General features: G+C 39.5%; 1 protein-coding gene across 7 annotated transcripts in view; it reads right to left on the reverse strand.

Moving 5' to 3' along the window:
• Positions 1 to 14171, reverse strand: part of MYO9B (myosin IXB) — a 159758-nt gene that overhangs the window by 92600 nt on the left and 52987 nt on the right. For all 7 annotated transcript variants that reach the window (XM_075207031.1, XM_075207050.1, XM_075207020.1 and 4 more), the window contains exons 4-7: positions 8871 to 8933; positions 8585 to 8684; positions 760 to 860; positions 521 to 650 (exon numbers count right to left, since the gene is read on the reverse strand). In XM_075207031.1, the coding sequence (XP_075063132.1) occupies positions 521 to 650; positions 760 to 860; positions 8585 to 8684; positions 8871 to 8933 (394 nt within the window). The remainder of the gene's footprint in view (positions 1 to 520; positions 651 to 759; positions 861 to 8584; positions 8685 to 8870; positions 8934 to 14171) is intronic.

Genomic DNA, 14171 nt, shown 5'->3' on the forward strand with positions numbered 1-14171 from the left:
TGATCCAATAAATGGTTGATTTAGGTGCAATTTTACTAGCAGCAATATCCTTGCCTGTGAAGCCCTTTTTGTGCATAGCAATGATGACGGCACGTGTTTCCTTGCAGATAACCTTGGTTAACAGAGGAAGAACAATGATTTCAAGCACCACCCTCAATTTAAAGCTTCCCGTCTGTTATTCTAACTCAATCAGCATGACAGAGTGATCTCCAGCCTTGTCCTCATCAACACGCTCACCTGTGTTAACAAGAGAATCACTGACTTGATGTCAGCTGGTACTTTTATGGCAGGGCTGAAATGCAGTGGAAATGATTTTGGGATAAAGTTCATTGTCATGGCAAAAAGGGATTTTGAAATTAATTTCAATTCATCTGATCACTCTTCATGACATTCTGGAGTATATGCAAATTGAAATCATAAAAACGGTCTCTAAACTTTTGGCCATGACTGTACATTAAACTTTACTTTCAAGAAGAGAATTTTTAGAGAGAAAAAAAATGAAGATGGCAAATTTTCTTACCTGAAGCAGCTGTGATAATGTGTCCAGCACCTCAAGGGGTCCAACGTCAAGGCCCTCATCTCTCCCAGAAGCCTTTTTCTTGTAAGTAACATTGCCCAAATAGAGGATCGCAGATAAAACTGAAAATATCCTACACAATGTCAAATAAAGGGTGCTTGTAAATACCACAAACAATTTATTTTTGGAAAGTGAAACTTAATTGGTTAAAACAGAGATGAACTAAAGCTGAAAATACGCACTGTTTCTTTGTTGCTGGCAGGAATCCAACCATTTCCATGGCTTGTTTCAATCTTTCAAAATCATGCCGAAGATCTTCTCCCTCCTCTACCTTGAAGTTATTCTGCAATTAAAAATATATAATATAAAATGTAATTTTCATGAGAAATGTCATAAAATAAAATAAAAAAAGCATTTACAAATACCAACAGACAACAAATATAACTATTACTATTGGTGAAATAATAATTATTAATCATTACTTTACACCAGCAGATGTAAGCATGTTCTTAAACAGTATGAAGCATATTTGTATACATAGCAGAAAAGTATTCATCTAATTATTTTATGCCAATACTGTGGCGTGGCAAAAATAGATGCAAGTATACACAAAAAAGGTACTGGTCAAAACTAAACAAGGATAAATGCATAAAAGACCTGGAAGATCTACACAAACAGATATAGGATGGCACAGAGCTGTATAAGGATGAGTAGGTATTCTCCAGGTTAGCAGAGCAGGACAGAAGGATGCTCTTAACCTGTGGGAATATTTCTAGCCGTAAAGTACAGTGCAAACTATATAAGTGGGGGTACCACTGATGATAGAAGATACAGGATAGGCCAGAATGCTTACGTAATTGAAACCAATTATAACAGAGTTATGTTTAAAAAAAAATGATTTAAAGCATGTATGTAATGGTGAGCAAACCCATGAAAGTGGATGGTAATACATGCACGACACTTTGTGGTGCGGTCGGCAAGTGTTGATTGCCAAGAATTTGACAAGCCAGCATCTGGAGCCTTCAACCTGTAATTTTAGAAGCAGCTGACTCTGCTCAACAAAGGGCAGACTGAACAAGGAGTCTGAAGTGAATGGATTGTAAGAGAAGAGAAGAGATGAGAATGGTTAAGTGGGGGTGTCAAAGTATGAGAGGACAGAAGAAATGAGAGAGAGAGAGAAAGACAGAGAGAAAGAAAAGTGGGACAGAGTAGAGTGGGAAGAAAAGGGTGAGACTTACAGAGTATTGGTAGGAGTTAAAGAAAAGGAGCAAAAGACATCATAAAAGCAATGAAAGTCACACTGACACAGGCACTGGGCTGAGAAGAGAATTGAACAAAGGAGTATCAAATGGTTAAAGAGAGGGATAAGGAGAGAAAGTGACAGAAGAGTAAGGGAATGTTAGAGAACAGTGGTGACAGATAGTGCTCAACACTAAAATATAAGTTATCTAATTTAATACAGCAGTCATCTATTTGGGTGCCCTGGATGCACTATTTCTCATTGATCTAACCTGATAAACAATAGGTCTATATAAAAGGCACCCACTTTGCAAAAGAGGAAGTAAATTCACTTATTAAGTCCTGTTGTAATATAATGGGATACTTAAATGAATGAGATAAAATGAGATGTTTTTGTAAAATCAATCACTGTGTCAGACTATATGAAGCTTGGTATTTACCATTTTCATGGTTTGTTTCTTCAAGCTGCTATTAATGATTTATAGTTCCCAACAGTGTCATGTAACTACCATGGCAAACACAGTCACATGATATAGTAAGCAGAGGCACTTTGGAATGCCCATATGAGCGCGCGCACACACACATTCTCCACCCTCTGCCATCACACGACATGCCGAGTGTTTGACTGGCTGCCCTCTAGATATTTCGAAAAGGAGATGCTGATTTGTAGTAGGACAGCTGAGAAAAAATACTATTTGATGTATGCTTAACATTGCTGAACTTACTATTTAAAGAAAAAAACCTTCTATGCTGGATTTCCGCTTTAAAATCATATAGTTGATTTTGTGTATTAGCACCATTCAATTTAATATTGCTTTTCACACCAGATGTGAATTAAGATCGGTCTCCTAGATTACCATTCCCGTTTCAAGCTTTTATGTGGCAGAGTAGATTCCACCCCCTTAAGCAGTAAAATATTATTTGCACCTTAATTAGCAATATTAAGATTAGAGTAAGTAGCAATACTTCATGAACTTGCCGCTCAAAGCAGCCAACATGTTAAACACATTATGAATGCATTTTTTTAAAAAAAACAAACAAACAGATCAAATTATGTTGGAAAATAGGTGTATTGTGATTTAAACAGCATATCTAGCTAGCATCCTCATGAAAGTAGAGGACAGCAGAACACATTTTAAAACCTGCTCTTTGGTCTAATTTACTGCTGCCTTGTGATCTGTCCTAACACCTGGCTGCAGAAACAAAACTGCTTCAACCTATTCGTGTTTCAGCAGAACATCATTAAAGCCCAGCTACTGAAAATGAGAGCAGAGAAAGAACAGCACCACCTCAAAATCCATGTCACTTACTCTGACTATTGAGGAAACACTCAAATAGAAGAGATACAAAAATATGTAAATCAAAATGCGAAAAAAGTATTGTCATAAAATTCACAGGAATACAAAACGTCCTTGTCATACATATTTGGGCTGATGCAGAGTTGACCACAACGTCGTCCTAAATAGAACACAATGTGTTCTTAAAAAATAATTTGCAATTGTACCTGTATGCAAAGCGGCACTATCATCATCATCATCCCCATTTATTATTATAGCGCCACTAATTCCGCAGCGCTGTACAGAGAACTCACTCACATCAGTCCCTGCCCCATTGTGGCTTACAATCTAAATTCCTTAAAACACACACACACAGACGGACACACACACAAACAGACAAAGACACAAACTAGGGTCACTATCTTAACATGCGTTCTGCTCAGCAAAAGTAGCATAGACGCATGCGTAAGTAAAGGCTTAAGTGACTTACCGGTAACTTACGTCCACTTGCACCCATGCTTATAAGTTTATTTGCTACAAAATAAGTTTTGCTCAAGCATTGATATAAAACCATAATATACGCCTGAGAAACAAAGATACCATTAATAAGCGTAAGCAGATCGTTCGCAAACAGCCAATCACAAGAGGTTCGCTACTTCTGGGGACAGTCATCCTCATCATTCACTTATGCTGTGGCTGAAGATTTCCCAGGCGCATATGCGTCTTTCTCCCAGTCTGCCTCCATAACGCGAACACACCGTTACTGTACTCGCCCTTAGGATGCCCCCGTCCCACCTATCCAGTGGCAAGCAGGTGTAGGTTGCAGAATGTGCAAATCTGCATGGAGGCATATGCATGGGCCAACTTATCTGGGCATTCACAAAGAAATTTCACACAAGATAGACTACGCAAATTAGTTTAGTACTAGACCTGCATCAGAACCATTATGTTCAAGTACAGGCTTTGCTGTACATACTACTTCCATAAATTGATCAGGTATGTCCATGAGCACAGGGATCCATGGATGTGATGGGATTTTTTTTTTTTATGTTGCTCATTTTTGAATTTATAATCTGGAACAAACAATATCAAAATTAACCCTAGAGGTGAAAATGAGGGAGGGAAAAAAAGAAGTCAAGAAAAACAAAACAATAAGTGTACCATAATAGGGAGGATACCATTGTCCACTGTGCTACTACCCACCCTGGAAGCTCCCTACCCATAGTCCATAACCAGGACATTAATAATCAGTTATACATTACAGGTGACAGTGGAAGCAAGGTGAACCTACCAGGATTTTAGGCAGATGTGTCAAATTTTGGTGAATTTCTCAGCGCATCCTATGGATATATATGTCTTTATACAATATAAGTGCTTCATTAATCAACCTTTGCCTCAAGTTTAAGGGACCATTACTTTTCCATATTAGCACAATTCATTTCCTAGCATAATATAATAGGATATTGTGACTAGATCACTGATAAATAACTTCTGGTATAAATTTATTTAAAAGGAAATAGTGCAGGGCACTTATTTATATAATTGCACACACACTTATTTTTGATATTGTGTATATTTTGAGATAGGAAATCATTATTCTCAGACCAGGGTAGAAAATTTGTTTTTCTGTTTTAGCCTTTCTAAAGGAAATGCCTTATTTCTGATGTATAAATCTTATACCGTGAGCCTTTTTGTGTGTATTGGGATGTGTTTTGTATGGAAGTGTCATTGTTTGGGGTTTGTAAGGTTGCTAGTGGAAACCTCCAATTAGGCATATGGGGAGGGTGTTTGATAGCAAGAAATGCCTTCTTTGGCCAAAGGCCCAGCAGGGGGTCGTTACTATGTGGCCTTTTGTTAGAGTGTTCAATCCTTTCTGAACATTGTGAACAGCATGTGATGCAGGACATCACAACGTTTCTAGAATTTCACAGATAAGTGTAAATATTGTTAGCTTTGCAATGCATGTAAATCTATGTTTTGGTAAACAGGTTATATCCTGATTCTACAAATAGCCTGTGTCTAAACTGTATAAAAGGCACTAGCTTGTATTGAAAACTTGTTCTTCATGTTTCTGACCTGATCATTGGTACCTCCAACAAGTGTGAGAGCAAACAAACATCTTACATCAATGACCTGCTTGAAACATCTTCAATATTGCTGTATTCCTGTTACCTGCAGATTAGACCCCAAATCTAATCTGTTCTCCGGCTGTTTCTGAAGTTGGACCCAGCCTTTCCGGTACCACCGCTCTGCCTGCTTCCCTGCAGCCCTGGTCAGCGTGAGAGGCCAGGGGGGATCCATCAGTGATCCATAATAAGAGGTCTGAATTACCAGCCCAGGTACACCAGTAACGGGGTACACTCGCAGTATCAGTTACCCCGAAGAAACCTGGTTCTGCATGCCGATATAAGAGTCCAGTGGTTGCAGCCTTTGTAAGCCCCTCCTAAGGCGGAAAGAGGGCGTATTTGTGATAACGAAAGGGAACGGTGGCAAAGTAACCCCAGCCAGTTGCCAGTAACAACAGACAGGGTGGCATAGGCGGTCCATCCTGTCACAGATATAAAGAAAGGTATGTTCCTTGCTGGTGTTTTTCTCTTTTGTTTCACATTTTACTTGATACGTTGGGATGCTTAAGAGTTATTTTTTCTTGCACAACTATGATAACATCAGGCCTTGATCACCACAGCTGAGAAACTGTATAAGGAAGATTCTAGATATAATACCAGGTGGGTGCCTGGGAAAGCTCTATATGCCGCTCCATCATATAACACGTGGAGAAGGAGTCCAAAACAAACAAATAAACCAGAAAATTCTCCACAAATACTTCTGGCCACAACCCTTCATCGCACCCCTTGGAGTCTTATTCCACTAGACATCTAAATTGCTGTCTGAAATTACTTTCCCTGCCCATGTACATCACCAATTGAGACAGATGATAGATCAGACATCTTCAAGAAGAGAGCACGATAAAATAATGTACTGTGCTCCCTTGGACTTGGTGCATACCGCTTTTGCATGTAAGATGGCATCTGCAGCGGTTTTCAGCGGACCTGCTCTGTGGGGATAGCCATTTCTCTTCTTAGCGTGCCCAACAGATATCACGTGGAGTTGGCTTTATATGTGAATATTTCCAAGCTCACCCTGACAAAGGTTCATCATCCTCTATGTAAGGATTAAACTAGAGAGAACACAACACGACCACTCTACCTCACTGATCAGTTCCACCAGTGCTCAGAGCCATGTTAAATTCTTCCTAGCAATCTGTGTTCAAAGAAAAATCCACTATTGCATCCAGGCAATCCCCCAAGAAGGAAACTGAAAGATGTAGCTTGACTAGTTACACATGTAGAAGGCATATCATCTACATATACAAGAAGAACAGCAACACCAATTCAGTAAAAAAAAAAAATCAGTATTTATTACATAATGCTATTTGCTAGTACTGAGAGCCCCACAACATTACACCCTGTAATTTTCCCTAAGCTTTAATAAAGTACCTACTTTCACTAATGTTACGTAACAAAGTACATGTGAGAAACGGTTATTTACATGTTCACATATTTTGGATTATATCTAAAAAAATAAAACATATAAATAGATATTTATTCACAATGCTAACATGAAAGCCTGATCTATCTGGGGGGAAAAGGTAATGTAAAACAGACTTGGATATAAAAAAACAATGAAAAATAACCCAAAATATTCAGACTGCCCTATAGTTATCAAAATGTCATTATGTCTTGCATTGTATAAAAGTGACCAAGATAAAATGGGGCCAGGTCCACAACCAGTTATCAATTCTCCTTTAATATAGACTTTTATTCCCCTGATCAGGACACAATGCAGCTGTTGACACCAGTGAGCAACGCAGACAGCTTCATGACCAGAAATACAGCACCATTTACGGCAGGTTCACAACCTACATATATAACCAAAGCACAATCATATTTACTCAGCTTGCTTCTAAGCGCTGTTACATTCAGTTAGGACTGCACCCAAACGCCTACTGATGTTTACTAAACAGAAGAGTCCAGCTGTGTAATTGATTGTGCAAGTTGCTTCTTCTCCAGTGAAGTCAGATTAGCTTCTCCAGTTCAATGGAGATGGACAGATAGCAGCAGAGATAAGATAAAGTTAAGGACACATTGTAATTGCTGGCATTACTTATACTGGCCACACACACAGTGTGTGTGTGTGTGTGTGCTTGTGTGTGTGTGTGTTTGTGCGTGTTCATCTTCTATACACACTAATAACTCACAGTAATGGCGTGTGTGTGTGTGTGTGTGTGTGTGTGTGTGTGTGTTCATCTTCTATACACACTAATAACTCACAGTAATGGCCCCTCATCCAAACTGGCTACCTTCGTGTGTGACCAGCTTTAACTAGTCATCAAATATTTGCAAACTAACAACAATGACATTTTTGGGATGGTATTATTATATTTAATTACAACAATTATGTGTTTCTAAAGAAATAATGTCACATATCTTTTAAAATGATTAAAATCATAAAACTGTTATATATTCATTTTGTTTCTAACTAAAACCGACTTTAGAAGCTTACAGTTAGAAGTAATTTTCTGTCGATGAATTATTGCATATAAATGTACAATACTAAATGTGTTATTACTGAAGCAACATATTTTCTTATTATTGCTTCTCTTCCTATTTCCACCTTCCTTCAAAAACAAGTTACTTTGTATTATCACTTGTCTAAATAAATAGTGTTGTCTAACTCTAGGCCTATGTACCGAGTTAGGCTGCAGGAAAGAATGGCGTAAAACAAAAACAGTGAGCCCAAGTTACTTTGCAAATTATTTATAAACAAATACAGTGGATGTTTGTAGGGAACACTTATAAAAAGTGAGCTGAATAAAAGTGGTGTAACCCATAGCAACCAGTAAGAATCAGTTATATTTACATAGCGAAGTTTAGAAAATGAAAGCGAACACCTGGTTTGCCGCAGCACAGTTTTGCTGTGCTCCAGTTCTTGTATGGTTTCCAAACCAATAAAACAGAGAAAAATATTCACTTGATATTAAATATTTGGAATTCCGATAAACAATACAATACTGTAGATTTAAAAGTAGAAACATTTTTCATCAACGGATTCCTTTAAAGTCAGCTAACCTGCTTAAATGCACTCTAACCTCAAAAACTTTCTTCCTATCATTGTGCCTAGTCCAGGGGAAACATTATGCTAGTTTTGTTCAATCCCTCTGTACAGGTTTGGAGCAAATTTAGAGAGCTTTATCTTTGCTCGCTCCATCATATTTTTACAATCCCAGACCCTGGCAACTACCCTCTCCCCAATAACATCATATCTTCACCACACCAATGTCATGCCCATCTCTTGCCACTAGGTCACACCTCATGCTAATGTCAGAGGAACATCCAAAGTGTAAAAAGATGGAGAAGGTTTCCATAGCAGATGAGGGAATCATGGGACAAAGAAAGACATGCATTGTGCTGAATCATAGGTACTACAAAAGAGAGGGGGGGGGGGGGGAACAAACATATGGCTAATATTCCTTTAATAAAACAAGTATTACCTGATTGAGATAAAAATAGTCTTCAGGCTGCTTAAGCTGAAACGCTTTTTTCTCTTCCTCAGAAGCCCCAAGGAGCATATAATAGAACACATGGTAATTCCTGGGGAGGGGGAAGCAAAACGAAAGATCAGAGGGATATGGGGTGAGTAAAAGAAGGACAGTAGATGAAAAGGTCATGTCTTAAAATAGGGTGCAAATAACCCCATCTAACTTGTACTTTTGTAAAATGAGCACTGCATTATTAAATTACAAGACTATACATCACTGGATCATGTGTGCGTCTCACCTTTCATTTTTTTCCTGAGAAACAAGCCGGGATTTTTCAAGGAGGTATTTTTCCACCACAGCCCTGAGAAAACAAGTGCAATTATATAGTGCATTGTACAAGATAGAATTTCCAAGACATAGGAAAAACCCTAAACATTTTGGTGTTTTTTTTTTGCTTTAGTTATACAATGTAATCATTGACGAATTCACACAGTTCACGGTGCACAAAATGATATAAAAAAAAATGGCAAGATAGTCTAGAGCCTTTTGTCTGTGATAAGTCTTTCCTTCTCACTGTGCTAGTATTTTCCAAACCAAGCAGACTTTAGTCCGTCTGTGCTCCCCTTCATAAACCCGATCTCCACGGGCAAAACTCAGTTCTGAAAGATCAAACAAATGGAGGTGCTTCCATGGTGTATTAAATTAAAAACAATACTATTATAAAACTCCAAAATTTTGCACATATAAGAAATCAATACATGTAAGCATATCACTGTCACTTGCTCCTGAGGTCTCCGTTGCTAGTCCAACTTAGAGCCTTCACACACAGAACCTTCACTAACGGAGACCTCAGGAGCAAGCCTTATGAGTGACAATGATATGCTTACATGTACTGATTTCTGGTACATGCAAAATTTGAGAATTTTATAATAAAATAGTTTTTAAATTAATACACCATGGAAGCATCTCCATTTGTTTGATCTTTCATTATATTATTATTGTCTGGTTTTCACTCAGATGATTAAACAAAAAGTCAGCATTAAGGGTGTTTACTGAACCAAATTTTGATCTCAAAAAGGCATATTCTATCTTAACCCTGTATTTTTCAATGTTGCTCTCAATCAACAGGAGTTTCACATTCACAATGTTTACATTTTTATCTTTTCCTTGGTAGAGGTGCTCTCAAACAATATCTCAATGTGTGTGTGAAACAACGGACTACAGTAGTGAGTTTTTTCAGAAGTTCCAATATTGATCACTAGATGGTGTATGACTACAATACTTGATGTGTAGGATTAAGTGTAGGATTTCAATGCTTGCAAAATAAAAGGTTAAGAAGAGTTCTAACAGTAATCACTTCACAGACCATTAGATTTAATCAGCAATGTTATCTATGTTTATAATAGGTAAACAATATAGATAACCTTTATCACTTTCATACCTGCTAGCATTGTACACAATGTAATACAATAGAACAAGGGGTCGATAGAATGGCATAGGGACGAACAGGAGTTGAAATATACCATGTTTGAATGACTGCTCATTAACCAAGTATTCATGTCGATTCAGAATGAAATGGCAGCTTGTGAAGATCCAAATTAGAAAGAATGTGTTCTTGCTATTTTGTTTGAGTTCAAGCTATTGTTCAAAACTATACATTTTAGACTCATAATGGACTGCTGTATAGTCCTTAACATATTTGCACACAGGAAGTCGTGTGTACATAGATAAAGACGACTCATACTCAAACAAAGGCTTATCTCATATGTATAGATTTGCATATTTATTACACAAAAATATACATTGACACATACACTAATTTCTAAAAAGTTTTTTGCATACAATTACAAGTGTTAATAATGCATTTATACAAAACAACTACACTTTTATATGAACTCATGAATATTTATATAAATAAAGAGATCATCTTCTCTTTGCAAGTCCACTTCTGAATAATTTAAGTCTGCCGCCTGCTGCTTGAAAAATAGTCCATTAGTTAAATATTTTCCACTCATCAATTACATAATTCCAAGATGTACGAGTTGGGAACTATTACCAGGAGGTTGTATATTACATTCATTAATCAGGAAGTCTACAAAACGCATAAGCACTAATTACTTGTTAGCATTTTTTTGGTCAAATGTAATTCAAAACACTGTAAGAACTGCGCACAGACTGCCCCATCTTACTGATTTTCTAACACCCCTCAAACCCCAACACATAAACCTATACCCATTGGGAATTTAAAACCCAGGATAGTTCGAAAATGATGAGCAACTGCTAGTGAGTGTGCCCTTTTCTACAAAACGCTAACATTACATTATGTTGGTGCTCACAAAGAATGCATGCTGCTTATAAAACTTAAAATATAGCTTCTTGTGTGTTGGACTGTGGGACACAGGAACAATAGGGAAAAGGGCCCTGCCTCTTGGAGGTTGGACACTGTCACGGAATTTGCGGGTGATATTAGGATCCCCTGAAACTGCCTGATTTGGCACAACTCAACCCAAGGGCCCGGAGTCTAACGGAACAGGTGGGTCTTCACCAGGAACCCCCGCAAGGAGTTATGGTCTTAGCAGCCCCCATCCTGCAGGTCGCGGCCCCTTGAGAGAGTACCAGGCAGATCAGATCGGTAGAGCAGAGAACCGAGAGAATAGCCAGAAGCTGTACATTACAATAGGTGGCAATGGAGTCACCGGAACAGCGTGGATGTATGCTGCGGACAGGATTCCAGGAGCAGGGAGAGAGAGAGCCAGGTCCTACAACTTGCAGGTAGTGAGCACAAAGAACACGCACCTGTCAGCTAGGTCAGGTGCTTTAAATAGCCCTACAATATATTTGGGCCAATGAGGGATGAGTGGGAGGTCTTAAAAGGAAAAACAGGTCTGCGCATGCACAGACCCAACAGTAAGATGGCGTCCGCCATCAGGAGGATGCTGCAGTGATCGCCCAGACTTCTGCCTGAAAGAAGGAGGTAAGACAGCCGGTACCTGCTCGCGGGGCTGTTGTTTAAAAGTGCCCACTGGACACTTAGAGATGGTCTTGCATGGTAACATGGCATGGAATTTTCGTAGAAGAGCAGGAGCATGAATATCAGAAGCGTTAACCCATGAGCGTTCTTCAGGCCGGAACCCTCTCCAATCCACCAGATACTTGACCACTCCCCTGGAGGTTTTTGAATCCAAAATTTGTGTTATTTCAAAGTCCTCCTGTTGTGAAAATGTAGGTACCACGGAGGAAGATGCAGGAGTAGAGAATCTATTGATGATCAAAGGATTGAGAAAAGAGATATGTAAGGAATTAGAAATATGGAGAGAGGCAGGAAGCTATAATTTGTAGGAGACAGGATTGATAACCTGTAGAATCTTAGAAATGTCCAATGAACCGGGGAGCAAACTTCATTGAAGGAACCTTGAGACGGAGATTCCGTCTGAGAATTTGGGAAGCACAGTATGTAACCCATTAACAATAAAGAACAGTGTAGGAGAGGAAGATTCATGAAAGAAGTTGTTGTGAGCGAATTCAGACCAAGGTAAAATATCAACCCAGTTGTCTTGGTTGGACGAAGAAATATCCTTTGAAAGATTTCAAGATCTTGATTTACTCTCTCCATTTGGCCGTTAGTCTGTGGATGGTAAGCAGAGGAGAAATTGAGTTGAATACAGAAACTTTTGCATAACACACGCCAAAATTTGGACGTAAATTGAACACCTCTATCAGAAACAATCTCTTGAGGACAGTCATGAAGACGGAATATCTCCTTAATGAAGTGTTGTGCGAAAACTGAGGAGGAGGGAAGACCCACTAAAGGGATGAAATGAGCCATTTTTGAAAAGTGATCCACTACGACCCAAATGGTGTTAAATTATCTGCTGAAAGGAAGATCGGTGACAAAGTCCATGTTGATGTGTGTCCAGGGTTTGGACGGTACTGGCAGAGGTAATGGTGGACCCATAGGAGTCAAACAGGAACAAATGTTCTTCCAGGAGGAGGAGTAGAGGACGTAGAGAGCGCAAGTAAGCACTTGGGGTCCAAGATAGAATGGCTTGATGGTGGATTGTAAAAAGCATCCGCTTTCTTATTTATAAGGCCCGGATTGTAAGTTACATGGAGGTTAAAGTGAGAGAAGAAGAGTGTCCAGTGGGCCTGCCGAGGATTGAGGCATTGGGCCATTGAAGGTATAAAAGGTTTTTGTGATCAGTGAAGATGGTGACCCCGTGTTGAGCCCCCTCCAAGAGGTAGCGCCATTCAGATAGAGCCAGCTTCATCGCCAATAATTCTTTAACACCTATGGTATAGTTTTGTTCGGCTGGTAAAAACTTGCGTGAGAAGGCGGCGTAGGGTAGGAGTTTGTTGGATAACAACTGTTGAGAAAGAACAGCACCTATTCCCATCGCAGAGGCGTCCACTTCAAGGAAGAAAGGCTGGGAGAGGTTTGGTTGCCTGAGGATGGAAGCAGAAGAAAAGGCTTGCTTCAGCAATGAAAATGTCTCCTGCGCATCTACTGGCCAGACCTTGGTATTGGCTCCCTTCCAGATGAGCGCAACAATACTAGAATAATAATAATAAACTGTCTGTAATAATTTGAGAAGCCCAGGAAGCGCCGAATGGCCTTAAGACTAGATGAACGTGGCCAATTTAGAATGGCTTGAACCTTATCTGGATCCATACAATGACCGGATCCCGAGATGTTGTAACCTAGGAAAGGTATAGAAGTGGTCTTGAAGGAACATTTCTTCAGATTACAATAGAGATGATTCTTCCGGAGCCTGGACAATACCTCAGTGACATGTCTCCGATGTCAATCTATAAAAGAATGAAAATATCATCAAGATATACTACTACATAGGAATAGAGGAAACTCTGAAACACAGCCGGAGCATTTCAAAGACCGAAGAGCATAACAAGATATTCACAATGCCTGTTGCAGGTGTTGAATGCGGTCTTCCATTCGTCTCCTGCCCGGATGCGTATGAGATTGTAGGCTCCACAAAGGTCTACTTTAGAAAAGATCTTAGCTCTCTTGATGCGGTCAAACAACTCGGTGATGAGTGAAATTGGATAGCTTTTCTTGATTGTAACAGCATTTAGTCCACGATAATGAATGTAAGGATGTAGGGATCCGTCCTTCTTTAAGAAAAACAAACTTGCATCAGCAGGTGAGACTGAGGGTCTGATGAATCCTCTCTGGAGGTTCTCCCTGACATAATCGGACATGGCTCAGGTCTCAAGTTGAGAGAGGGTAGAGACGTCCTCAAGGGGGATTCTTCCCCGACAGTGGGTCTATGAGACAGTCCGAAGGACGATGTGGTGGTAAGAGTTCAGCTCGGCCTTTGTCAAATACATCAGAGAATGCCAGATACTGAGGGGGTAAAGCTGAGGAGGCCATAGCTGTAGAGCCAGAAAGAGACTGCAGGGGTTTTACCAAGGATCGGCAGCTGGAACGACAGGAGGGCCCCCAGGCTAAGATCTCAGATGTGTTCCAGTCCACCTGTGGGCAATGTAAAAAAAGCCAAGGAGGCCCCAGGATGAGGGGTGTAGTGGTTCGAGGCAAAACTAGGAATGAAATTTCTTCCAAATGGAGGGCTCCAATCCGGAG

The sequence above is a fragment of the Mixophyes fleayi genome, chromosome 1 (genome assembly GCF_038048845.1).
Source record: "Mixophyes fleayi isolate aMixFle1 chromosome 1, aMixFle1.hap1, whole genome shotgun sequence".
Lineage (NCBI taxonomy): Eukaryota > Metazoa > Chordata > Amphibia > Anura > Limnodynastidae > Mixophyes > Mixophyes fleayi.